At 40.2% G+C, this 26,631-nt stretch overlaps 1 protein-coding gene across 5 annotated transcripts in view; it reads left to right on the top strand.

Annotated features, from left to right (window-relative positions):
• The window catches only part of PHACTR2 (phosphatase and actin regulator 2), a 223,292-nt gene that overhangs the window by 97,256 nt on the left and 99,405 nt on the right, over window positions 1-26,631 (top strand). Inside the window, exon 1 of one of the 5 annotated variants that reach the window (XM_037034857.1) lies at window positions 22,163-22,401. The exons of the other annotated variants lie outside the window; for them this stretch is intronic. Coding sequence (XP_036890752.1) covers window positions 22,356-22,401 — 46 coding nt within the window. The 5' untranslated portion in view covers window positions 22,163-22,355. Of the gene's footprint in view, window positions 1-22,162; window positions 22,402-26,631 lie in introns of those variants that run through there. 5 annotated transcript variants of the gene reach the window in all.

Below are 26,631 nucleotides of genomic sequence, written 5' to 3'. Positions count from 1 at the left end.
ATACAAGAAAGGTACAGAGTCGACTCAGATGGGTCCTTCCAAGAGCCCCAAATCTAGATTTCACTTCCATTGTTAGAGTGCCTATGTGAATAAGTAGTTATTTTTAAATTATAGAACTCCATGCCTCTAAATAAAGCAGGCATTATCTAATATTAGTAGGACAACATAGATCCTTAAAGTTTATGGACTACCTAAAATAATTAAGTTACTTTGACAAGTCAGTCATATCATGAGTAACAGACCTTTAAGGTTGAATTGACTGTACGTGGCAGATGCATGCGGACGCGTATAAGTGCATTTTACTGTAACACAGTCACTTCTTAGACATGGGCACTTCCAGTGCAGCTGAAAAGGTGCCCCACGTTGCGTGATTTATCCTGGAACCACAGCTCCCTTTCCTGTGTTCATGGAGCAAGAAGGGACGATAGTTAGAATTCCACGTTTCATGAAACATCAAGAAAGGCAGATGCACTCTGACCTCAGCTTTAAATTTAACCTAGAGTATGGGAGGATTTGAGGCTGCTCAACATACTTCTCAAGGAATTTTCCCCCAAGCACTAATATCTGAAGAGCCTGAAAAAAAATATGCAAGAAAAGTCTTCTTCTCTCTTGACATGAAGTTATGCTCAGCATGCTAACTCCAAACAACATTTTCCTATTCTTTGTAATGTCTGTGCTAAAATAACAGTCTTGTGATGAGGATTATTCTCTATAATCAACATTTCTTAAGTGCCTACAGTAGGGTAGGGCTTGCTTCTTAAGAATTTTAAAATGTATTTTTTAGCAAGGCTCTGAAGATTGAATCTTTATTTTGCTGTCATTAGTTACATTTTTCTAAGAAGTTAAAAGAATACAAAGCAGAATTATTTTAGGTCCCCATTAAAATGTAGAACATTTTGCCCTGGCTGGAGTGGCTCAGTTGGCTGAAGCGTTTGACCCGTAACCAAAGGGTTGCAGGTTTGATTCCTCGAAACGGCCCGTACCTAGGTTATGCACTCAGTCCCTGGTCCAGGCATGGAAGGGAGGCAACAGATTGATGTCCCCCTGTCTCCCTTCCTCTCTGTCTAAAAGCAATGAAAAAATGTCCCCGGGTGAGAGTAAATTAAAATAAAATGTAGTACATTCTATGGTGACTGCTTACTGGGGACCCCTGATAACCGGAAATACTGCAATTTATTGAACTGGGATGAAGTGGTGTCTGTTGTTAGGAAAGTTATTAACCAACTGGGCATGTGGACAAATGTGGACACGTGGACAAATCTCACAGCAGAATGCTGCAATAATGAAGGCAATGTCCAATTAAGAACAACATTATTAGCTGCAAATTCCTCCAGGTTATCTCCTGCATATGATTTGGGGAAGGCAGGATGGTGACTGGCAGGTATTTGACATGGGGGAAGGCTGTGACAGCCTCGTCTGCATTTCCCTGAGAGCCACCAATCGGTGTCATCCAGCCACCGATTTTCCTTATTAATTGGTAAGAGTTCATTGTAAGGCTAGAGTTCTCAAATGAATTAAATCCATAATAAATGGACCCGATTGACTGTAACTTGGGAATAATTGAAGCGAGTGGGAAGGTGAGGCACAGAAAAAGCAAGGCAGGGCTGATTGAGAGGGAAGGTCAGTGAGTAAGTGAGGAAAGACAAGAGGCACAGAGGGGCGAGGAAATCCGAAGTTCCTCACTGAGACTGAGCTGAGCTGAGGTGGGAAGGAGTGAGGAGCCAGTGGCATTTGTAAGTGCTGAGAAACACTGACACCCTGAACGGGACGTGCTGGCCAGCACTGCGGAGGGTGCCGTCCAGCTCCTCCTATTCCCGAGGTAGCCGACTGGGGATCATGCCTCTCCTGCCCAGCGCCGGTGCGTGTGCTTACGCATGCGTGCACGCGTGAGCCTCTGGGGTTAAATAAAGCCTCCTAGATCTTGTCTCCCCTTGTGGCTTCTGAGTTTTTGACTGTGGAGGGCTCATGCTCAGCCAACCAGCATCCAAAGTCAACAGCTCTTCCTTCCTTTTTTCCTTCCTTTTTCATGTATGTTTGTAAACAGCAACGCCCATCCCCAAGGAGTATGAGGGGCAAGGAGAGTGTGAAATGGGCCTGAGTCAGACAACATTTAAGAAGCGCAAGGATGAGGTTGTTGCCTTGGCTTTACAGTGTTAGTAGACTTCTCATGGACACCTAAAGCATTGTGTGTGTGAGTGTCTGTGAGCGTGTGTGTCTGTGTGTGTGCACCCGCATGCTAGGGAACCTCAGGATGATTGGCTAAAAGGGAGTAAAAGCCACTACCTCACTACCTGAGAGCCTCACATCTTGAAATGTATGATTTCAGCACAGATGAGTGTCGGGAATCTTCTGTGGGTAAATGTAAAATTCCAAATAAATGTTAATGTAATACATTTTACATAAACATTCTAACAAGGAAACGACCTTTTCCCTGCCTGCATCAGGCGGTGGCCTTGAGCCAGAGGCGGGTACTGGACCGCCTGCTTCTTTTCCCTGCCTGCTGGGTTAGTTTGGCCCGAGGGCGTTAGAGCCAGCATTTCTCAGATGAAACTCTCTTCACGGTGACTCCAGCCCTGCCTTTCTCTGGGGACGTGTGATTTACCTGTCGGCACTGTGAACACACATATGTGCATCGCTTTTGTTCCCCCAGCAGAGAGACTCCCTCTAAGCTGGGTCAGTTTTCAGTTCTTATTACAAAGCTCAGAGTTTCGGGAATCCAAGAGGGCTGCTAAATCCTATCGATAAAGGTGAGCAGCCTTCACACTTCCAGTATAAACAGAAAGTTTATTGTGAGGTAAGCAGGGCCGAAGGTGGTTTTACCAGAAACAGTGCCATTCACACCCAGGGGTTGAAATTAAGCTGAGCACCCACCTGGAGCTGAACCTGGACTGTCACACTCAGACCGTTTGTCTACTCTGGTAGACTGAGTGTGAGTGTGTGTGTGTGTGTATTATAATATTTTCACGGCACTGTGAAATTCTGTTGCTTTTCAGCAGCCAGTGTAAGCAGGGAGGTAATTCGTGAGCCCAGCCCAGGAACAGCACCCAGCCCCATCTCAAGAACTTCCATGCTGTTTCCGGCAAGATTTAGGCTGGAAGCTTCTGGTAAACAATAGAAAAGCACCAGGTGTTCACAGCAGCAGTCTCCTTCTCCCTTAAAATTTGTGACTGGCAGTTTTCCCAAAGCAGGAGAGGCGCTCTTGGTTGCGCAGGGAATGGTGATTGTCTCATCACGGCAGCATTTGTCCTGATGCCTCTGGACCCAGCTGCCTCGGCAGTGGTCCCTGTAATTACACTTTGGCCCTTTAGAGACAGGGTGTGCCACAGGACATACCGGGAAGCTGATTCGTGTTCAGAAACTCAGGTTGCTTTAAGGTTTCTCGTTGGATTTTAATAAAGCTGTTCAGAGAGAGTTGGTCTTTCCACCCTTGTGTAAGGAAGGATACTCTAGCTCCTGACCATGAACTTCGTCTTCTTGCCTAAAGTGAGACAGTGGGATGCTTCTGCACTGCTGTTGCCAAACCCCTTATCTTCTGTGGAGGTGGTAAAGGTATAATCTCCAAGTTGTTTTTTACAATACTTTGAGGACAGAGTTGACTAACGACCTGAAAGAATTAATGTAGCCTTCCATGTGCCAAATGTATTTTTTTACAAGTAGTTTATATGTAGAATTAAAGGAAGGCTGTTGAAAGTCTAGAAATAAACCCTCACATCTGTGGAAATTTGATTTTTCATCAAGGACAAATCAGTTGCCATGACAACTGAATGAGGGGAAGGAACCATCTTTTCAGCAAAAGGTGCTGGGGCAGTAGCACCTCCACGTGCAAAAGAACGATGTGAGATCCCTGCCTCACACCATATGCAAAATATTAACTCAAAGTTAAACAAAAATCTAAATTTAAGAGCTAAAGCTGTTAACACTACTTATTTCCTTTAAGAAACAAAGCTAAAAAATAGTATTTCTTTGAAGAAAATATAGGGGTAAATCTTCATGATCTTAGAATAGGCAATACTTTCCTAACTATGACCCCAAAAGCACATGAAACAAAGGAAAAAATAGATAATCTGGACATGATCAAACTTTTGTGCCTCAAAGGACACTGTAGGGAAAATGAAAAGGCATCCTAGAGAATGAGAGAAAAATTTTATAAGTCATCTATCTGATAAGGGCCCTGTATGCAGAATACATAAAGAATTATCAAAATGCAATAATATAAAGACAAATACCCCAATTAAAAAATGAACACAGAATCTGAATAGACCTTTCTCTAAAGAAGATACACAAATTGCCAATGAACAAATAAAAAGATACTCAATATTATTAGCCATCAGAAAAATGTATTTAAAATTGCAGTGAGATACCACTTCATTCCCACTAGAATGGCTATAATCAAAGAGACAGATAATAACTAGTGCTGGCCAGGATGTAGAGATATTGGACCCTTATACTCTACTGGTGGGAATGTAAAATGGCCCAGGCCCTTTAGAAAACAGTCTGGCAGTTCCTCAAGCGATTAATCTTAGGGTTGCCGCACGACCAGCAATTCCACTCCTAGCTGTACATGTGAAAGAACGAAAACATGGTCAACAAAAACTTGCCCGTGAATTTCATAGCAGCGTTATTCATGAGGACCACAAGGTAGAAACAACCCAAATGTTCATCCAGCTGATGAACAGATACATTAAATTTAGTACATATGTACAATGGACTATTACTTGGCCATGAAAATAAATGAAGTACTGATATGTGTTGTAACATGGATGGCCTTTGAAAACACTGTACTAAGTGAAAGAAGGCCACGTGTTGTATGATTCCATTTACATGAAATGTTTCAAACAGACAAATCTCTACAGACAGAAAGTACATTAGTAGCTTCCTAAGGCTAATTGCTAATGGATACAGGGTTTCTTGTTGGGATGATGAAAATATTCTAAAATTGGTTGTCGTGATGGTCACACATCACTCCATTGCATGCTATGGGAGTATATCTCAATTAAGATGTTATAATAAAACAACCATGAGGACATAGATGGGCAGAGAGGTAGAGTATGTCATTAATTGTAGGCTTTCTCTGTATTTTTCATTCTCTTCTCTTGGCCTTCATCTGCTCTCCCAGGCGGCTCTTAGAAAGAAACTATTTGGAGGGGAAAAAAGGTTTACAGCATAGTGTGCAGAAAACACAGAATTTATGAGGAAAATCTAGGGAGAAAGAGATGCTTGCCCTAAAGAGTTTACATTTATGTTTTACTTTTTGTTCGTCTTTCAGACTTTGTTCTCAGATGTGCACCTTTTACCACATACTAGCCATTGTCTCTCAATAGAAGTGGAAGCTCTTTAGAATTTTAATAAAATGTCGTCAGTTTCTTGGCCAAACTGGTTTACTGACCATCAAATATAGTTTACTTCTCACCAAACCCTCTTCCAACCTGTTGACAACATGAGAGGTAGAAAAAAGGAAAGGTGTCAGATCAGCTGTTTCCCCCCCATTTATGGCAAAAATAAGATCTCTATCAAGATCAAGGTAGGGCTCATTATTCCCCTAACTGAACTTCTTATTCTAAGCTGATTACAATGTAAGCATTTTAAACAGATGTTGGTGGAGGGGACTGGCAAGGGAGCTCAGTTGGTTAGAACATCATCCTGATATGCCAAGGTTGTGGGTTCTGTCCCTGGTCAGGGCACATACAAGAATAAATCAATAAATGCATTAATCCGTGGCACAACAAATCTCTCTCTGTGTCTCAGAAGCATTAATAACTTTTTAAAAAATTGGTGGAGAGAAGAGGAAATCACAGGATAAAATACATTCTTTCGTTTCCTTCTCCAAGCCAACCTTAGAGGAGTCCAGGCACAAGAGAACGTGGTGGGCTTACCTGGTCGGATGTCTGCTGGGATGTCAGTCTACTCCCACCTAGGCCTGGTGACTGACCTTGACCACTCAGTCACCTCCTACGAGCCTAAGCTTCCTTGTCAGCAGCCTAAGGGGTCCCAAGTCTCTCCCAGTTCCGAAACTCTATGATTTTATGATTTCCTAATCCGATCTAGAGTTCTCTTAATGATCAATACTGAAGGAGCATCTAGGTAGACGAATTTGTGATTGAATGAATATTATACCCAAGTTTTGATTAATGAATAAATGTCATAATAGAAACAATTTCATGATTTTTCACAGGCCTCTATAGCACTAACTGATAGTGAAGCATTTTAAATGAATGACTCAAATAGAAAAAAAACATGTCATCGGTTTTGCAGTCCACAGAAAAATGCACAACACACACGTTAATTTCCAAACTTAGGCTCAAAAAAACTAACTGGCAGATTCCACATGAACAGAGCTTTGCTTGACCATAGCAAAATGTTAAATGACCATAATTTTAATTTGAACCAAATTTGAAGTGGACACTTTTTAATCTTTTTACATTTTTTGGATTGGACCGTGATTGATATACAGTGAAGTGCACAATTTAAGAGAACTATTCAATGAGTTTTGACAGTTGCATCCACCAATTCAACCCGTTACAGAATATTCACATCCACACAGAAATCTCCTCGTGGACCGTCCTAGTCAGTCCCCACCGCCAGGGCCAAGTCTGTTGTGGCTTATTTCACCCTCCATTAGTTTGTCTAGTCCCGGAACTCTATCAGTAGAATCATACACTAGATACCCTTTTGTGTCTAGTTTCTTTCAATCAGTAAAATGGTTCAGAGGGTCATCCATTTTGTCGGGCTTATCAGTAGTTTCACACAGGTTGGATTCCCTGGAAAGAAACAGAGTAGCGTGCAGGGCATTTACCGAGGAGGCCCCTAGGGATCTACAGCTTTGGAGGGGAGGCGAAGGAAGCAGTGCTGAGCGGAGGGAAGAGGGGAGCTGTGAAGCCCGACCCCAGCCTCAGCTGCTCCCAGGGGGTGCTCTCGTCGTGACAGCTGCCGGCCGCGCATGGGACGTTCCGTGGTAGAATTCTCTCCACCAGTGGGAGCGCTGGAGCCGGATGGCCCGTCAGTCGTCTCCAGTCCTGGCAAGTTCCGCTCCTTGCTATCCATCAGGCCTTGGATAGGGGCTGCTTTGGGGAAGGATGTTTGTTTCCACCAAGGAAATCTCCCTGCCCCAACTGCTGAGGGCTGACTTCCAGCAACACCCCAGCAGAAGGGGAATAAGTCCTGAACTTCTGAGAAGGTTCGGGCAGCACGTCATAGAGTTTCATTGCTGAGTTCCACTGTTGGATATAACACTATATATATTATCCACTCTCCCGTTGATGGATATTTGGCTATTATGAATAAAACTGCTAGGAACATTCTTAAACTGTTTTTTTTTTGTGGACATATGTTTTAATTTCTCTCAGATAAATGCTTAAAAGTAGAATTTCTGAGTCATTGGACAGGTGTATGTTTAACTTAATACAAACTGCCAGACCAACTCTCCATGTTCCAAATAACTATTTTACACTTGCACCAAGAATGAATGAAAAGTCCAAGGTGCTATATGTTCTCCCCAACATTTGGTATCTAGTCTTTTTAATTATAGAAAAGACTCAAAAAGTTTGCCAACCACTTGGATTGGAATGTCAGAAGGGATTCCTGCTTGGCTTACAGTTTGGACTAGACTGGTTCTGAATTTACAAGATCAAAGAAGCACAATTTCATATATATTTTTATAGCAAAAATCACATTTAACCCATTGACTTTAAATCCTCTGTTATTTTGGAGGTGTACTGCCATATCCAAACTGCTTTCAGAATTAGTTTGGATTCTTGAAGTTCAGGTTAAACTTAAGTGTGAACTTAACCTGAAATTGAACCCCCTTAAAGGTCAGTTTCTGCTGCACTTGGAAATGAATTATGCTTGGGTTCTTTTTCCTAACAGATAGGTTCAATAAAGTATATTTAAATTATTTGCTTTAATAGTGCAGATCAGTTACTACATGCAGGGCTATGTGCCAATCACATCACCTGTGTCACATCAATTCATCCTTACAGTTAATTTAGGTGGATATTATAGTTATCACTCCCGTCTTACAAATGAGGGGATGACAGGGAAAGATGGAACTGCTTCATTAATGCAACNTTTCTGCTGCACTTGGAAATGAATTATGCTTGGGTTCTTTTTCCTAACAGATCGGTTCAATAAAGTATATTTAAATTATTTGCTTTAATAGTGCAGATCAGTTACTACATGCAGGGCTATGTGCCAATCACATCACCTGTGTCACATCAATTCATCCTTACAGTTAATTTAGGCGGATATTATAGTTATCACTCCTGTCTTACAAATGAGGGGATGACAGGGAAAGATGGAACTGCTTCATTAATGCAACAAGTATTTACTGATTGCCATGAACATGCAAGGGGAGAAGGTGTAGGACAAAAAATATATTTTTTCTTTTTTAAAATATTTTATTTATTTATCTTTGGAGGGGAAGGGAAGGAGAGAGGGAGAAAAATATCAATGTATGGTTGCCTCTGCCGAGGACGCACAATGTATCGTGTGTCCCCTGCCGGGAACTGGCCTGCAACCCAGGCATGTGCCCTGACTGGGAATCGAACCGCGATCCTCTGGTTCGCAGGCCTGTGCTCAATCCACTGAACTACACCAGCCAGGGCAAAAATATATTTTTTCTTATGGAGCTTGCTTCAATAGAAGGAGATGAGACAGGACGTGAAATAGGAGATAGAGAATAGTTTCACTCTTCTGTGCTTTCAGTCCATGTTTTTAAAGATTCGGTGTAGTAACTGATGTATGATATACGTTCATACACTATAGTATATTACTATACTTCTAGACATGGTATACACAGAAGGCACCCACACTGGCTAAGAGTTGCAGATACGGGTCCAGATTATTGTTTGAGGGTCGAGAATGGGTCAGGTGTCACAGTCCTTGGAGCTTAGACTCATGCTTTGGGCTCTAAACTCTTTAAGTGACTTCCTAAGAATTGCTTCTGTAATTCAGATATGCTGGGTGGGGTGGACGATTCATGTGTCCAGTATAATATTTTTGAATGAAAAAGAATATAGGTTCACAAAAGCCATACATTTTGATNGGTTGCCTTTCATGCGTCCCCTGCTGGGAGTTGGCCTGCAGGGAACCCGCCTGCAACCCAGGCATGTGCCCTGACTGGGAATCGAACCGCGATCCTCTGGTTCGCAGGCCCGCGCTCAATCCACTGAGCTACACCAGCCAGGGCTGGGCTCTAAACTCTTTAAGTGACTTCCTAAGAATTGCTTCTGTAATTCAGATATGCTGGGTGGGGTGGACGGTTCATGTGTCCAGTATAATATTTTTGAATGAAAAAGAATATAGGTTCACAAAAGCCATACATTTTGATATACAAACTGCATTTCTTCCCAACTGTTGTCTACGGTCTATTTTTCTGGCGCTGCCTCTCTTTGATGTCACAAAAGGGAAAAGTGTGGATTTAACCATCTGGCTTTCTCCTCCGCTGCTGTGCAGGTCGCTCTTTCCCTTTGCCTGCTAGACCTCCCTCAGCTCCAGTTAACCTTCTTGTGTATCTTACTTTCTTTCAAATAGTCCATATTCCCACCTGTATTCCTTACGTACTGCTGCATAACAACATTACCCAACACTCAGCAGCTTGAAACAATGTATTAGCTCTGAGTTTTTGTCTGTCAGAAGCTTGATGGGGTCCCCTGCTTATAGTCTCAGGAGGTCACAAAGCGGCAACTCAGGTGTCAGCCAGGGCCGTGGTCTCATCTACAGCTTGCCTGGGGAAGCGCATGCCTGCACGCTCCTCCTGCGCTGCTGGCGGCATCCCCTTCCTAGCAGAAGGCCAGACCACAGGCCTCGCTTTCTTGCTGGTTGTGAGCACAGGTTCCCTGCCCGTAGGCCCTCTCCATACGGCAGCTTCTAACATGGCAATTTGCTGCTTCAAAGCCACCAAAAGAGTGTCTCCTAGCAAGACAAATAATCCCATTTTACGTAATGTAAGCCCACGCATATAAGTACACACACTTTTGCTATAGTCTGCCGGTTAGAAGAAAGTCCGCTCCCGCCCACCTGCAAGAGAAGGGGCTTATGCAGTGTGTGAGTGCCCAGGAGCCACCTTAGCATCCATCCACCCCGCCCCCAATGTTCTGAAACACTTCCTGTATTACCTTGGTCAAATGTTTCCTCCCAGCAAAAACAGTACACTAGAACTCTCCCTCAGTTTGTTAACCTGTATGCCATGATTTGTGCACTAATGAACATCCCCATTTAGCCTTTAGCACTGTTCCAATGTAACCAAATCAATTTTTAACAAGATGTGGAGTAACTGAACAAAGCTTTAACAGAGGGTATTGAAAATGTAAATGTATATATTCATTAGGAGATAGCAATATTCAGATTCTATGTATTCTCCATTACTGAATCAAAAAAAACAAAACAAAACAGAACCCGTAAGTACTGATCAGTAAATGTGGTTGTAAATTGCTGACTGCTGGGCCAGACAGTGAACCAACCCCACAGTACTTCTACTGCATCCTCACTTTCCTTTTCCTATTTCCCACAGATCTGCAGAGTTCATTGATGTGGATCAGATTCATTCATTCATTCATTCATTCATTCATCTATAAAATACATGCCCACGGAGCGCTTCCCCGTGTGCTGGTGCTGTGCTGGTCTTCCATCAGTAAACAGGACACAGCCTCCAAAGGATGTTCAGTCCAGTGCAAGAGACACCTGGTGGGACACCCTTGGGGTAGATTCCATGGTGGAGGTTGCTGTGGAAATACACGTATTTAGGTCCCAGAAAATTTAACATCTAAGCCAATGTGTCTTTGAAAACATAAAATATCGAACAATCAGAGGCCAGATACTGAGAACCAGGCAACCCAAGTAGACATAAAAACATAAAACCCGAGGAAGGGTGAGTCCTCTAGATGTTTGTAGAAGAGGGAGACGAACAAAGGCTATAGGGAAAACCTAGATAGAAGATAAGAAAAAACGTGCCTTGAGTTTTTAGTAACTGCAGTGTTGTCCAGCTGGGAGAGGAAGTCTCACTCTTCAGATGGTAATTTCAGTGTTCAGGGTAAAGTACTAGGTATTTCTCTGTTGACATAAATAATGGAATACACCTAAATATCCACAGTGCTTCTGTGTTAGATGAAAATCTCTAGGGGAAATAGGGTATCGTATAACTTTGAAGCAAAGCATGAATTATCACCCTAAAATCATAGACTCAAGTGGGAAATGTATATTAATGTCGACTGTTGTATTAATAAATGTAGGTGAACTTTGTTTTCAGCCCTGGTTCACAGTGTTACTGCTTATTCACAAAACAATACTCTATGCAAGCCTATAAAGAAGAAATCAGATAATCTGAAGAAACGGTGAACCCTTTGGGACTTTATGTGGATCTTGGAATATTCTATAACGAAGCAAAATCTACAGCAGTTCCCCCTGCGAAATGAATAAAGTGTAACCATGAATATTTCACATACAGATTGCTGCTGCTTCTATAGCGAGCCCCTCCGTGACTTGCAGAAATTCCCCTTGTGCCTTCTCATAATTGAAAGCTCTCTGCTTAGAGAAGTTGGGGAGTGAAAACCCTTCAGGAAAAAAAGCCTCCAGATGCCTGAAGAGCGGTATGCAGGTTTAAAGGGGCAGTGTTCCAAGCCCACTGTGTATCTGCTTCTTAAGTGTGCGATTTGTCCCTGAATAAATCTGGTTTTGATGAAAGATTAAGTCTGAACACCCGCAGGGCACCTCGCCCCCCTTCTTGGCTCCCTTGTGTTTTACCCATTTGGAGAACGTGTCAACTTTCCTCAATCGAGAAGTCACTTGTAGTTACTGAAATTCATTTTGTATTACAAGGTCTCTTCGATATGCTCAACGTTCTCTAGAGAGTTGTTTTACTTGGTGACATGTCTTAAATTCAGATTCGAGTCTTAATAAAACTATGTTTTTAGGAACGAACCTTACTGCTTTTTTTTCTGGTTTAAAATACTAGAAGCATAAAGGTAAAGAACAGTTGAAGTTAAGCTTGTTAAATACGAGAAACTAGTAACTTTTTTTTTGTGATTCCCTTAAGAGATCATTCAAAGTTTCAAAGATGCTACTGTGCTACAGATAAAAATATAAATGAAAATAAGCAGTGGACAGGAGGTCTTGATCTGTTTTTAGTTATAGGATGCTGAGCAATTTCACAATGGAAGTGGTATAAATAACACTAAAAATGCATCTGTATCTTCCCCGAATGCAGAATCATAACTTTTAAATTTGCCTTCCACTAGTGATGTTTCCGTTCTTATAACTTACCAGGTGGTTTTATTCTTCATCTTAAATTTTCTTCAGCCAAATTTCAATTACTTATTCTAGTCTTCTTTCCCTTTTTTCTTTTTTTAGCTTCATCAGTTTAATACTTGCCAATTTATTTCTGTATGTTATTTCTCCCTGAATAAATCTTTTATAATTTTTCTCAATTATTGATTTTTAGAGAGAGAAAAAGAAAACATTGATTTGTTATTCCACTTTTTTATGCATTCATTGGTTGATTCTTGTATGTGCCCAGACCAGAGTGGTTTGTATTATATGAATTCTTTAAAATTTATTGAGATTTCTATTATTACTCAGTATTTACTCAATATTTAGTTACTATTTCAGGAATACAGGTCTCTATGTATGTCTATTACAACAAGCTTCTAAGTTGTATTGTTCAAATCCATAACCTTAAAAATATTTTGTCTTTTTGATCTTACTGCTTTTTGATTTGTTAAAATCTTTCCATATATTATGGCTTTGTCAATTTATCCTTGTAATTCTGTTAGTTTCTGCTTTTTGTATTTCGAGGTTCGGATGCAAAACATACTAGTTGCTAATTTTGTGTCTGTCTTCTTGTTAGATTATTCTTTTTCTCATTATATAACATTACCCCTATACTATTTATTATTTTGACTTCAACTTTATTTTTTATTTTTTTTAGATTTTATTTATTTTATTTTTAGAGAAAGGGGAAAGGAGGGAGATAGAGAGGGAGAGAAACATCAATGTGTGGTTGCCTCTCGCACAACCCCTACCAGGGATCTGGCCTGCAACCCAAGCATGTGGCCAGACTGGGAATTGAACCAGAGACCCTTGGGTTCTCAGGCCTGCACTCAATCCACTAAACTATACCACCCAGGGCCTGATTTCAACTTTAATTAATCTTTTATTGGTATTGATATACTAATTTTCCTTTGCTGAGTATTGGTATGCATTTTTTATACTTTTCTTTCTAGCTTTTGCTGTTTCAGTTGCGTCCCCTAAAACTGGCAGATAGAGAGGTGCGTTGCATTTCTCCTCCTTCCAATCTTTCAGCATCTGTCATTAGATAAGAATATTCCTCACATAGTTTATGCATTCACCATTTTGGACTTACATCTATCATCTTAATTTGTGCCGTCTTTTTTACCATGTTCTTTTTCAGTATTTGCTCTCATGTTATTTTCTAACTATTTGAATTTGTGAGATTTTTTTATATCTTCTTTCTTTTAATTACTGATTTGGAAACATATTACTCTTTTTCTTATTATTTTAAACAATACATTTTTATAACAAAGTCAAACATTTTTAGTTGGTCTGAACTCCTTTTGGTCAAAATCAAGACCTTAATGCCTTAATGCTAAAAATTCACTGACCTCTTTTCCATTCCACATAGCCAAGAGTTTATTAATTCATCTCATGTTATTCACTTCTGTGCTCACTGTTATTTCTTGCATCTCACCTTTAATCTGGGCTTCCTTTCTCCCTTGCTGAAGAATAGTCTATAGTTCCTTTAGTGATCAATTTTTTTTAAAATAAGTGATTATTTAATTTTAGTGAATGATTATTTCTCTAGGTATGGAATTCTAAATTGACAGTTATTTCTCCATAATACCCCCAAAATAAAAGTCTATTGTTTTCACCCTGGCTGGTGTTGCTCAGTGGATTGAGTGCCAGCCTGTGAACCAAAAGGTCACCAATTCAATTCCCAGTCAAGGCACGTGCCAGGTCCCCAGTTGGGTGTGTGCGAGAGGCAACCAAGATACGTCGATGTTTCTCTCCTTCTCTTTCTCCCTCCCTTCCCATCTCTCTAAAAATAAATAAATAATTTTAAAAAATATCTATTGTTTTCTTGGATTTATTGTGATTCCTCAAAGTGGAATCTGTCTTTTCTACTCACTACTTTTTGACTTTCTCCATATTCTTGATACTCAATTGCACTAGGGTTGCCTAGGTGGAGATTGATTGTTCTTCTCTCATGGCACCTAGGATTGTTTCATTCTCCACTTGGATGTCTACTGAACATCTCAAAATTAAACTTCTGATTTTGACCTACTCTGTTCACTGTTATGCCCATTTTAATTAATGGCAAGTCCATCCCTCTTTATTTGATTGCTCAAATAAAATTTGAAGTCCCCCTGCGTCACCTCTCTTCTTCCACACCCCACATTCGACCTATGAAGAAACTTGGCTGTGCTTTAAAATTCACCCAGAACTTCACCAGTACTGCTGCTGTCCACATGGCCTGAACCACTGTCATCCCTGGCCTGTTTTACTCCTGCTCTCTCTTTTGGTCTCTCCTGCTCTCTCTCCTGCTTCTAACTTTGTCTCCACTCAGAAGCCCTAAGGACCCTAAAATATAACCTAGATCATGTCATTCCTTTATCTAAAACTGTTATTGCTTCCCCATCTCACTTAACAGCCAAAGTCCTTATGGTCGACTACAAAGCCCTGCATGGTTTATAATCCCCTTCCCAGCTCCCCTTCCTATACTCTGTTGCAACCACACACACCTATCTTTATGTTCACTGGTCTTTCTGCTTGGAACACTTTCCCCCAAAATAGCCACGTGGTTAACGCAATCACCCACTTGCAGGTTATGTTTCAATATCACCTTTGCAGTAGGACTGCTTTGACCATCACATGCCAATCCGTCCTTCTCTGTTTACTTCATAGCGCTTTTCTTCTTCTAAATTGCGATAAAATTTACTGATTCGTCATGTTAATTTCCCATTTTCTGTGGTCTCATTAAAATATAAGTTCTATGAGTTTAGGTATTTTTACTTTTTGTGTAATTATATATCTCAAGTACCTGGAACTGAGCTTGGTACAAAGGATATGCGTAATAAATATTTTTTAGTTGAATGATGAACCAATAATGAATTCCTATTTATATAGAACTGTCATGCATATATAATATAGACCCTTATGTATTTTCACCAAATAGGAATGCAGTGAAATAACAGTTATAACCCAAATGCCCATTAACTGGTAAATGGGTATACAAACTTTGGGAAGAGCTATATAATGGAACACTACTCAAAACAAAAAGCAACAAAATACCGATAAATATAACAACATGGATAAGTCTTAAAAATAGTAAGTGAAAAAAGCCAAATATGAAAAACAGCACATGGTGTTACTCCAGTTATACGAAATTTTAGGAAAGTCAAACCAATAGCGATGGAAAGCAGGCCAGTGGTTGCCTGGTGCCAGAGGAGTGAGGCAGGGATTAAGCACAAAAGGACATGGTGGAACTCTATAGCATCCTCAGAATTTTCTAAAACTTCATTGTGGTGGTGGTTGTACTGTACACTTACCAAAATTCATTGAACTGTCTGCTTGAAGTGGGTAGATGTTAGGGTTTTGAAATGATATGTCGAAAAGCTGTAAGCAATAAACACATACAGCTAATACTGATGGCATTGTCAGACTTGAATCTTTCTTTGGTCTAAGAGGTGCTTTATGGTCTTGAAGTGTCTTCAGAAAAAATAGCTGACTCTGTACTGGAGAGATTTGGATTTAGCAATCAATAAAGTTCAGAGCCTCCCCTCTATAAGCCCATTGTTCATAACTCTCGGTGGAACAGACCTCTGCCAGTACTCACTATTGTGATCATTTACTTGTAAGCCACAACACCCACCCTTCACCATGTACAATACCCCCTTATCGGTGGTTTGTCTTTCCATGATGTTAGTTACCCATGGTCAGCTGTGATCTGAACATGTTACATGGAAAATTCCAAAAATAAGCTGTTCATAAATTTTACATGACTGCCATTCTGACAGCGTGACGAAATCTCGAGTTGTCCGCTCCTTCCTGTCCCGGATATGAATCATCCCTTTGTCCCGTGTCCAGGCTGTGTGCTCTCCCTGCCTGTTAACCACCGAGTGGCCCTCTTGGTTATCAGACTGACCGGGGCAGAATCCAGGTACGTTCAGGGAACCCTTATTTTGCTTAGTAATGACCCCAAAGCCATTCACATAACTTTTTTTATAGTATGTTGTTACAATTATTCAATTTTATTATTGTTGTTGTTAATCTCTTACTGGACCTAATTTATCATTTAAACTTTATTATAGGTCCAGATATATAAGAAAAAAACAGTACGCTTAGGGTTCGGTACTGTCTACTGTTTGAGGAATCCACGGGGTGCATCTTGGAAAGTATCTTCCACAAACTGGGCGTAACTGCTGTGTAGGGAGGGGCAAAAGCAGATTCAGAGTTGTGAGTACATGAAACACAATTTATTCCTGTAGTGTTCTTCATTAATTATTGTAGTGTTCCCCATAGGAACAACTGTAAACCTACTTTTGCCCCACCCTGTGTATACTATAAACCCCAGCAGGGGCGGGTCTGTACCTCACTTCACGTACACGCACCAGAGGTGCTGGTCCCTGTGAGAGGTCCTCTGTGAATTCTGGTTGAACCTCCAGGTGATTGTTAATAAAATGGCATGGAAAAGGAAACTTACAGTCACTGCCAGGCTTGATATTGTCTTGCAATGGAGTCCCCATCCTATTACCACAATCATACATGTATTCCTAATGGACTTTTTTCCCATCCACACCTCAAGTTGCTATAATTGAGGAGATAACCTGAATGGGTATTGCCTTATTTACCACATATATAATTAAGTGCCCTGTGTGTGCCCAACACCTTGTTATATTCTAGGGAAGGATGCAATGGTTAATAAAACCGTGATTTGGACCTTATTTAAAACAATTATTTTCTGTAAACTGGGCAGTAATTATTAAAGATGTCTGCAAGGACTGTTCTCTATAGATTCGTGGTCAATAAATTAAAAATTATTCATTTTATAGCAGTGATCAGAGTTTTAAGTACAGTGAGTGAGTAATTTCTTTTTCTTATGAAATGATGTGCAGCAAGTTGCATACCTTTTTTTTTCCTGGGGTGGGGGAAGGTTTTTGGAAAAGGAAATTCCAGCTCCACCCCCTGAGGTCCTTATTTGCCAGAGTAAATCCTCCAACAGCCCAGCTCAATCGTAAGTAGGCACACGTGAGACACAGTACACTCTCTGCACAAAGGCAGGACCTGGGTACTCTGTTAATCCTTTTAGCTCGAGCAAGCAGCAGAAGGAAAACTCAGGAAATAAATGGTATAAAAATATGAGAACAATGGGAAAGCAAAGCCTGCCTTACAGGTTTGTTTCCTGTTCCAATACTTGTGGAATGTGGTTTTCTCTCCTACTGTTGCAAAATATAACTAAACTACCCAAAGTTGTCATTTTTTCCTTAACCAAAGTTCTCCTTGATCTGTTTATATTACTGTGTTAAAATGACAATCTCTCAGAATTGTCGAAATAAGCAGCATAGGAAACATTTGGTTGCAATTGCTACAGAGTAATATTTCTGAAAAGCAAACACAGAATTTCAAGTGAAATTATAAGATAGAGTAAACTTTGCTTTTTAGTAGTTATATTTTTTAAAGTAAACTGTCTTTCACAAAATGTATCCAAGTTTTGGGGTAATACAAAGTGTTTAAAAAAACAGTGGATATTCTAATAAAAAAGCTATCTTAGTGTTTTAAATGGTTTGCACATCAGTTTTTAGTTTCTGAGTTACATATTCTTTTACCTAATTATTAGAGCCTCTTGTGTTAAAATGAGCAGTTTAAAAATTACCCCCTAGCACCTCCCTCAGAGGAAGGGGGAAAGATAGTGTTCTTTTTAATAAATCTGATAATAATTGGAAGGAAAATAATTAGCTAAAATGATGCTTTAAATAATCTGTGAATTTCTGTTGTTTTTGTCTGACCATTGTATCTGGAAAACAAGCGCATTTTTTCAGATCCTATTTGGACACTTTCTAACTTTTATTTACTAAGTTTCATCTCCTTTCCACTAAGAAAGGGCTTCCTGAGACTACAGTTTCCATTACTCAAGGAAATGTCAGTAATTCGCGGGCTCGCTGTGGCTAACTAAGTTCAGGAATATGGGTGCTGAGTAAGAGGACCTTCACCTACTTGTACGTAGCCATCACCTGCCACTGTGGCTTCCACAGTCACCACTGCTGCCATCAACCACGTCATCTCCTGCCACCCCTCCTAATCCTTCTCTCCTCCCGAATGCTGCTGTCTCCAAATGGCCCTAGCGCAGCCGGCAGCATCCGGGCAGAGCCAACACCCAGGATGTGTGTTCATGGCATTTGTGCTCTTCGGGATGAAGTGCTCATTCTTTCTCCCACTCCAAGTCTAGGTTGGCCCCCTAGACAGGCTGGCAGTGACCTAAGTGACAGGATTTAGTAGTGGTGACAGTAGTAATTGTAAAGCATCTTCTCTAGCCTCTAGAGTATAGATCTGCCATTTTCACTTTGACCTAGTAGGAAAGTTTTCCACAAATAGATGCCCAAGTTTAGGTTTATGTCTGCTTTTAACTTTTTATCTAGTATTCTCAATCAGGGCACATGTGTGGGTTGCAGGCTAGTTCCCAGCAGGGGATGCACGAGTGGCAACCATCCATTGATATTTCTCTCCCTCTCTCCTTCCCTTCCCCTCTAAAGATAAATAAACAAAAATCTTTTTTTAAAAAAGCCAAAGCTTTTTATCTAGTAGATACAGTGATTTCCACTCATTAGGAGTGCAAGTGTAACACTGGTTACTCCAGATGGGTGAGTTTAATAACCCCCACATCAGACAAGCCAGTGAAGTCTGTGTGATAGGGCAGAATGCTTGAAAATCTCAGTAAGTAAACCTCTTTTTTAACAACCCAGTTTCAGGAAGAGGAAGCTCTAACTAATCCATGCTTAATTTCTTACCAGAATTAAATGAATGAATCACAGAGGGTTTTTCAAGGATTGGAAAATATTTAGATAGACTGTTAGTGGAAAGCTCGGTAGACGCCATCATTGTGTATTTTTAGGAAGGCTTAACATAAATGATTCCTCAAATGCGGTCCTGGAATGATCTGGTGGCAGTGAATTACCAAAGACGACCGTAGTGGTCTGCCGAAGTCAGCTCCTCCAAGCCAGTTGTTTTACGTCCAGGAATTTTGCAAACCATTTGCCATAAATTTTGAAAGCTGCTGGGCCACTTGTTGAATTGGCCATTGTAGGAGTAGGTACGTCTTGGAAACTGGCGAACACTATAAATCACAAATCAGTCTTGTCCCCTACCCCAATAAAGCTGATTAAATGTCAGGGCACCACTGGATAAAAGATTGGTGTCGAAATATAGTCCAAATAGCAGGGTCAATGAGATAAATGCTGAAGAATTATAGATGGCTTCCTCAGTGTTAAATGTTGGCAACTAATCTCACATAGCATCTTTATAAATTCCTTGGAAAGAGGTAAGAGAGAAATATCCATGTTTTTCAGATGACCTTAAGCATTCCCACCATTTAAACTATAGAACCATGGGAGTAACACCCAGATCTCTTACATAACTGTGAGTTGGTTGGATAATAGCGGAATAAGAAAAGATTAAGGCAGTTGGGGGACAGTTATATTTAAATACCTGTGTTAAGTTCTAAACTGTATGTTACGACTTAGAAATAAAATTTAGTGGTTTCTGTAGACTTCATCTGTGTTCATTTGAATAATTTGTTAGCTCTGATAGAAGGCCTCCTTCGGTGCCAAGCGCCATCAGAAGCTCTGGAAACCAGAGCGAGTAAGTGTCCCGCCATCGAAAGGAACCCCAGTGCCCACTTCCTGCAGCTTTGGTTGACATGCTTCATGGATAATGTAATGGGACTGGAAAAGTTTCAGAGAAAAGTTCGTAACCTGATCGGGGGATTATAAGGATCCCAGATGAGGCTAAGATTATATTAACTAGCAAATCATGAAAGGTTTTGAATAAAGTAAATATAGATGGATTTAGTGAATACCGAAAGACTGGAATGATAGGGTAGTACCACTTTGATGTTTGAAAGAAGAACCTGCAGAAGAAAATAAAAGAGACGTGTTATTGTTTCTCAAGGAAAAGAAGTAACGAGAGCAAAAATATTATATCTCAAAGTTGAATTTTAGCCAATTTTTAAAGATAATGACATTTACATATTTGAATGTGCGACATTTAATATGTATTTCCTCTAATCAGTGATCTCCATCTGAAATTAGATTCTGTCAGTGGAAGAAAGAGGGGCCAGTTCCCTCCTCTCAAGTTTAGGTTGAGAGAACCCTTAACCTGGGCTTTTTTTGCTGTTGTTTTTAGGCAACTTAAAGCAAAGAAATGGAAAAATCATTATAATTGTTTACTTTCACTGTTGAACTCCCCAGTGAGGATGTGTTCCCAAAACACATTTTTGCACTTTTAAGGAAATTTAATTAGGGTTAATTTCAATGTCCTAATTTGAACTCACATCTTAATCCTCAATTTCATTTTTAAAAAATCAGGGTTTCTCAAGAGTGAATTAGGCAAAGGGAAGTGGACCACACTACTCTGGGTTGGCTTTCCCACAATCAAGGGTGGGTTGGGGGGTGTTAAAAATTAGGGCAATTATGATGAAACAAACAAGAAAATATCTTTAAAAAATAAAGCAACACAAAGATACATCTAATCTTTTGCATTTAACCAGATATTTAATGAGTTTTAATTTTATCATGCTTTTATAAGGATCCTAGTTTCCACCTTGTATGTTCTTTACTTAAAATAATTTGATCATTTTATGTAATGAGCATCTGTGTATTGGTGCTGAAATGTATTAGTTGCCTTTTGCCTGAAAATACTATGCTTTGGTATTTTGGAAGTGTATTTTCAAAGGTATGGATTCCTAAGGTTTGCAGGATTTTTGTAGAGCACCCAGCACTCTTTCCCAGTTTCCATGGTTTATGGTGATACATCAGGTGTCATTCAGTGTGCTCTACCTCTCCAGGTCCTACAGGGTGGGGCGAAAGTAGGCTTACCATTGTTTGTATGGAAAATACTACAATAATAAATAAATAATAATAAAAGAATGAGCTCTGTTTTGTGTGCTCACGACTGCACACCAACTTCTGCCAACCCTTGTATATATATGGCCTAGATTATTCATCATACTAATTAGTCATCGATTGTAAATACCAAGAGTATTCATATTCATATTTGGGGAGGTTTGTTTGTTTTTAATCCTCACTCAAGGATATGCTTGTTGACTTTAGAGAGAAACATCAGTGTGCTGCCTCCTGTAAATGCCCAGACAGGGGTCAAACCAGACCCTGGCAAATGTTGATGCACGGGCAGATACTCCAACAACTGAGTGACCCAGCCAGGGCTATATTCATATTTGGAAGAAGATGGAGATTTAATAGGATGTTACAGTAGAATTTCATTCAATTTGGGGGCAATATTATCTTTTAAAAGAAATTGTTGTTTTTGTTGTCTTCACCCGTTGGGTCAATGTATCCCAAACACCTTGCCAGGTGCTCTCCCAGTCCTCACAGTGATTCTTCTGTGATGTAGGAGAGGTAAGCATCCTAGGCTTCAGGGGGAAAGAGTGAGGAGCCTGCTTTATCAATCTCACACACAGATCCAACATTCAGGTTTACTGTGCAGCCTGGCTGAGGGAGGCCACCAATGGTGTGTTTTTTCTTAATTCTATTTGTTAAAAGGAAGATAATTTTTTTCAATAAGAAAAAATGCACAAAAAAGGCATCTAATAGTGCTGTAATACTGCAAACACAATGTTAGGAAGGAAGCTAACTTCAAAGAAACAAATTTTCTCAAATTAAGTACTGTGGCTAAGTGAGTCCCTTTCTTCCAGCGGTAAAGGATCATTTGACATTGGACCTTTTAAGTTAAAGGGGAGTCGCCTGAACTATCTACTACTATGGTGGGAGGGGGATGTGCCGGTCTCACACAACCCAGGCCTCTCCCCTCCCCATTCCTTGGTCCCCCACTTCCCCCTGCTCCCCTCCCTCTGGCCCTCTCCCCCTCACTCCTCCTCCGTGACCCCTGACCCCGGCTAATCTGCATAGAGGAATGACAGGCATCCGCTGGGCAGGATCCGCCTTGCCGGCTGCGGCCGGCAGGGCAGTAAGACCCGTGCAGGGGAGAGGTGAGGGACCATGGGCAGCTCTGCACGACCGGGAAATGAGCGCTTGGAAATCTGTCTGTGAGCGGACCCATGATCAAAGGACCAAAAGAGCCGCGTGATCACTGGACCTGGCCCTGCGACCCTAGACATGGGCCAGACCTCGGTCTCCACGCTGTCTCCGCAGCCCAGCAGCGGTGAGTCCGGGGCGCACGCGATGCGCTCCCGTGGCGCCGGCCAGCGCTGGGCTCCAGACGGTTGGGGGCTCCTCGACTAGTTCTGCTCTGCCCGAACCCACGGAGTCCCTCGTAGAAACCCGAGAGGCAGCGCTGCCCCAAACTCTTTGTCGTGGAAAAGTGGAATGCCTTTTGGGATCCAGCCGATTTTACCTTAAAGGCACAGGCTCCATTTTCTGCACGGGATGCCTCTCTTCGGTCTTTATCTGAATTACTTCTGAGCCTGAAATTTACGAGAAACGCCATTTGCGTAGTACTGTGGTTTTAAAACGAGAAACTCAGAAAGATAAACGTGCCAACAGGTTTCTCTGTATTTACGCTTGGCTTCTGAACAGACCAGAACTTCATTCTTTCAAGCTTTTCAACTGATTTATGGTTTGGTGTTTTTCTGGGGTAGATGTGCTTTTTCTTCCCCTGGCAGAACGCTGAATGCTTAGTATGCTTCGTAACTAACTACACAAAAAATTGATTGTTTCAAGTGATTCTTGAGTTGTTTATGTTAGACACACAGGCTATACACTTTGGGGAGTATGCCTCATGAACTCTTACTGAGCGCTAAAGTTCGTTTTATGGAAACGTGTGTGACGTTTCTGAGTTATAATGCCCTGTTTTCTTTTTTTTTTTTCATTTAATTAAATGAAAAAAGGAGAAGGAAGGTGTATGTCTGGCATTTGTCCAGGAGCGTAGGGATAAACAACTTTTGGGTGGCGTTTCTTGTGATTGGTTAATGAAATTAATTTAAAGGGTACTATTTTCATATTTTTCCATTGACAATTAAAAATACCCTCAAAAGGGCTATTTACATTATTCCTTGAGAAATTTGATACACTTTTAAAATTTTGAAATTGTGTAAACATCAACAGGATCTTACTGAGAGGAAATGACAGGGCACCAATGAAGGTTTTTTTAATCAGCTCCAGGATGTCTCCAATGAGACAGATTTCTGTCACCCCAACCTCTGCCCACATGGGTTTGTTTATTACACTCTAGAGCCTCATTCCCTGGAATACCATGAATTTTGCTGGGTCTTAGGTCAGTGCCCTAAAGAAAGAACCCTCTGCAAAGGAGAGAAACTAGAACCCCCAAAAGTTAGTGACAAGGTTGCACAGAGCTCCAGAACAAGGGAGACTTCATATTGATGGCTTTTTGGAGATTTGGGGGGTAGGGTGTTGATTTGGATCTTAATTTTAGAAAGTTTTTTTGCATACTTTTCTTTGTCCTTAAAGCAGTGTCACTTCTCTTATTTCAAGAAAGAGTTATATTTTTGTATTTCTGCACTGGCAAGGCAGAGATTTAAATCAGTACCCCAGCACCTCAAGTATAAAGTACTGTCCTGAATTTAGTTCTGTTGCCACAAAGTATTAAGGGGGAGTTATTATTAGAAGAGTGAATTTTGCATTTACAACAACCAAGGAATATTCCATAGATGATAACTAAGAAGCAGAATAGGGCCCTAAAATGTAACTGTTCTAGCTCTTACCCAGTAGGGCAAAAAATACCCAGACTGCTATACTGCCTAATAAAAGGACTAGTCATGTCCTGAGAGTGTGCCGTTTATTTGGATCAAAGTAATTGAGACAAAAAATTATTGACCGTAAAAGATATTTTGGAGAAATAGCTCATGGTATGAGTTGACTTGAATTGTGGGGTCTCTGTCTGGTTGTTTAAGAGTTTGTATGGATTGACATGACCCATCCAGACATCATGAGTAGAGAGTGTTTCCAGTTTTGCTTTTGTTTTGTTGGTTAAGGGATGGTAGTGGCTATGCCTCAAGTTTTGGTATTGGAAGAGTGGAGTAATTTTCTCATGATATCCGCTTGGATTCTCTAAGCCTATTACTATAACTCAATTTCCCTGAACTTTTACCATCATCTGATTTGCAGTAACAATATAAAACCAACAATGGCCAAAGAACATTTGATTGCCATGTCTAAGTTTTATATTCACGTTGTTGTTCTTCTCTGAGAATGTCAGACCCTCTACTCTTCGAAGTATTCTGTTCACTTCTTAGTGGTTTAACTGTGGCTTTATCAAAGGTGTAAAGATTTCTGTTCTCTTTGGTCTCAGCCATCTACTTGTTTCAGCCTACAGGAGCTGCTAGGGATTATGATGGCGAAGATGATTCTCATCTTAAACATTTAATGGGGAAAGTCTGTTTGACTTTCACGAATCCGTGTCACAGAGTCCAATAGTTCACACTTACTATGCATATGGGCTTTTGTAAGAATTATAATTATAGGTTTACAGGTTTGCTTGCTTTTCACTCTCTCGATTTCAGGCATTTTTGAACCTTTCAGCTTAAGGCTGCCTCTGTTCTCTGGGATCTAGAAAGACCATTAAAAATTACTTCTGAAAACATGCAGTTAGACCCATTATTTCTATTTTTAAAAATAGCTTTACTGTCATAATTAACGTACCACAAAAGTCACCCACTAAAAGTGTATAATGTATTGTTTTTTAGTACATTCACAGCACTGTGCAATCATTAGTCCCTATTCCCATCATTTCCAACCTCCATCCCCTAATTAACCAATAATCTGCTTTTTGTCTCTGTGCATTTGCTTGTTCTAAACATTTCATATATATTCACACAACACATGGCCTTTCGTGACTGGGTTCTTTCACTTAGCATGATGTTTTCCGGGGTCATCCACGTTCTAGCATATGTCAGTACTTTTATTTCCAAACAGCAATTCTTTGTATATATATGCCATGTTTTATTTATCCATTCATTAGTCTGATGAATATTTTGGTGGTTTCTACTTTTTGGCTATTATGAATAATGCTGCTCTGATCTTCATGTACAGGTGATTGATGAACTTGTCTTTCTTTCTTGGGTGTATATCCAAGACTGCAATTGCCCAAAGAAGGTGATTTTACTTAGGCAATTTGCCTTCCTATAATTTAGGTACGAAAGTTCTTTATATAATGGATACACGTCCCTTATCAGATAGATGATTTGTAAGTACTTTCTCCCATTCTCTGGGTTGTATTTGTGCTTACTTGATAGTATGGTTTGCAACTCAGAGTATTAAAATTTTTATTGTGTCCAATTTATCAATTTTTTCCTTTCATGTGTATATTTGGTGTCATATCTAAGAAACCATTGCCTAACCAATGTCAGGTGTGTTTGCTCCTAAGAGTTTTATATTTTAACTCTTATATGTTGTTATGTGATATATTTTAAGTTAATTTTATGTATGGTGTGATGTAGGTTTCCAGTTTCATTCTTTTGCAGGTGCATATCCCGTTGACGAGCACCATTTGTTGAAAAGATGCTTCTTCTTTTTTGTTGAATTTGTTGGCACCCTTGTCACATGTCAGTTGACCATGTACCTGCATGTAAGGATATATTTCTGAACTCTCAATTCTGTCCCATTGACCTGACATCTATTAACACGTCACACTGTCTAGACTACTGTAATTTTATAGTAAGTTTAGAAACATAAAATGTAAGTCTTCTAACACTGTTCTTCTCTTCCAAAATTCTTTTGCCTATTGTGGTCTCCTTGCATTTCCATATGAATTTTCTAATCAGTTTTTCAATCTCTGTAAAAAAAAAAGCCAGCCTCAGGCTTTGCTAACAATTGTGTTGAACTTATAGACCGGTTTGAGTAATACCGCCATCTTAACAGGAGTCTTTCAACCCATAAATATGGATGTCTTCCCATTGAGTTAAATCTTCTTTGATTTCTTTCCACAATAGATGTTTAGTGTAAAAGCCTTCCTCTTCCATTGTTAAATTTATCTGTAAGATTTTATTGTTTGATACGATCATAAATAAAAGTGTACTCTTTTTTTGTAAAGATTTTATTTATTTATATATTAAGAGAGAAGAAGAGAGAGATAAAGAGGGAGAGAGATAAAGAGGGGGAGAGATGTGTGAGTGAAACGTCAATCGGTTGTCTCCCACACCCACACGCCCCGACTGTGGACCTGTCTGCCAACCAGGCATGTGCCCTGACTGAAATGGAACGTGTGACCTTTGCTCAACCAATTGAGCCACACCAGTCAGGGCTGAAATTGTTTTTTATTTCATTTTCAAAATGCCCCTTGCTAGTTTATAGATATACAAAAATTGTAGCCTGCATCTTTTCCAAACTCATTCTTTTGTCTTAATGTTCTTTTTTCAGTGGATTCCTATATACAAGATCATACTATATATAATATCTGTATATAAAGGTCATGTGC

The sequence above is a fragment of the Sturnira hondurensis genome, unplaced genomic scaffold (genome assembly GCF_014824575.4).
Source record: "Sturnira hondurensis isolate 20B ecotype Veracruz unplaced genomic scaffold, ASM1482457v3 Scaffold0022201, whole genome shotgun sequence".
NCBI classification, from domain to species: Eukaryota; Metazoa; Chordata; class Mammalia; order Chiroptera; family Phyllostomidae; genus Sturnira; species Sturnira hondurensis.
This window is presented reverse-complemented; position numbering and strand designations above follow the sequence as displayed.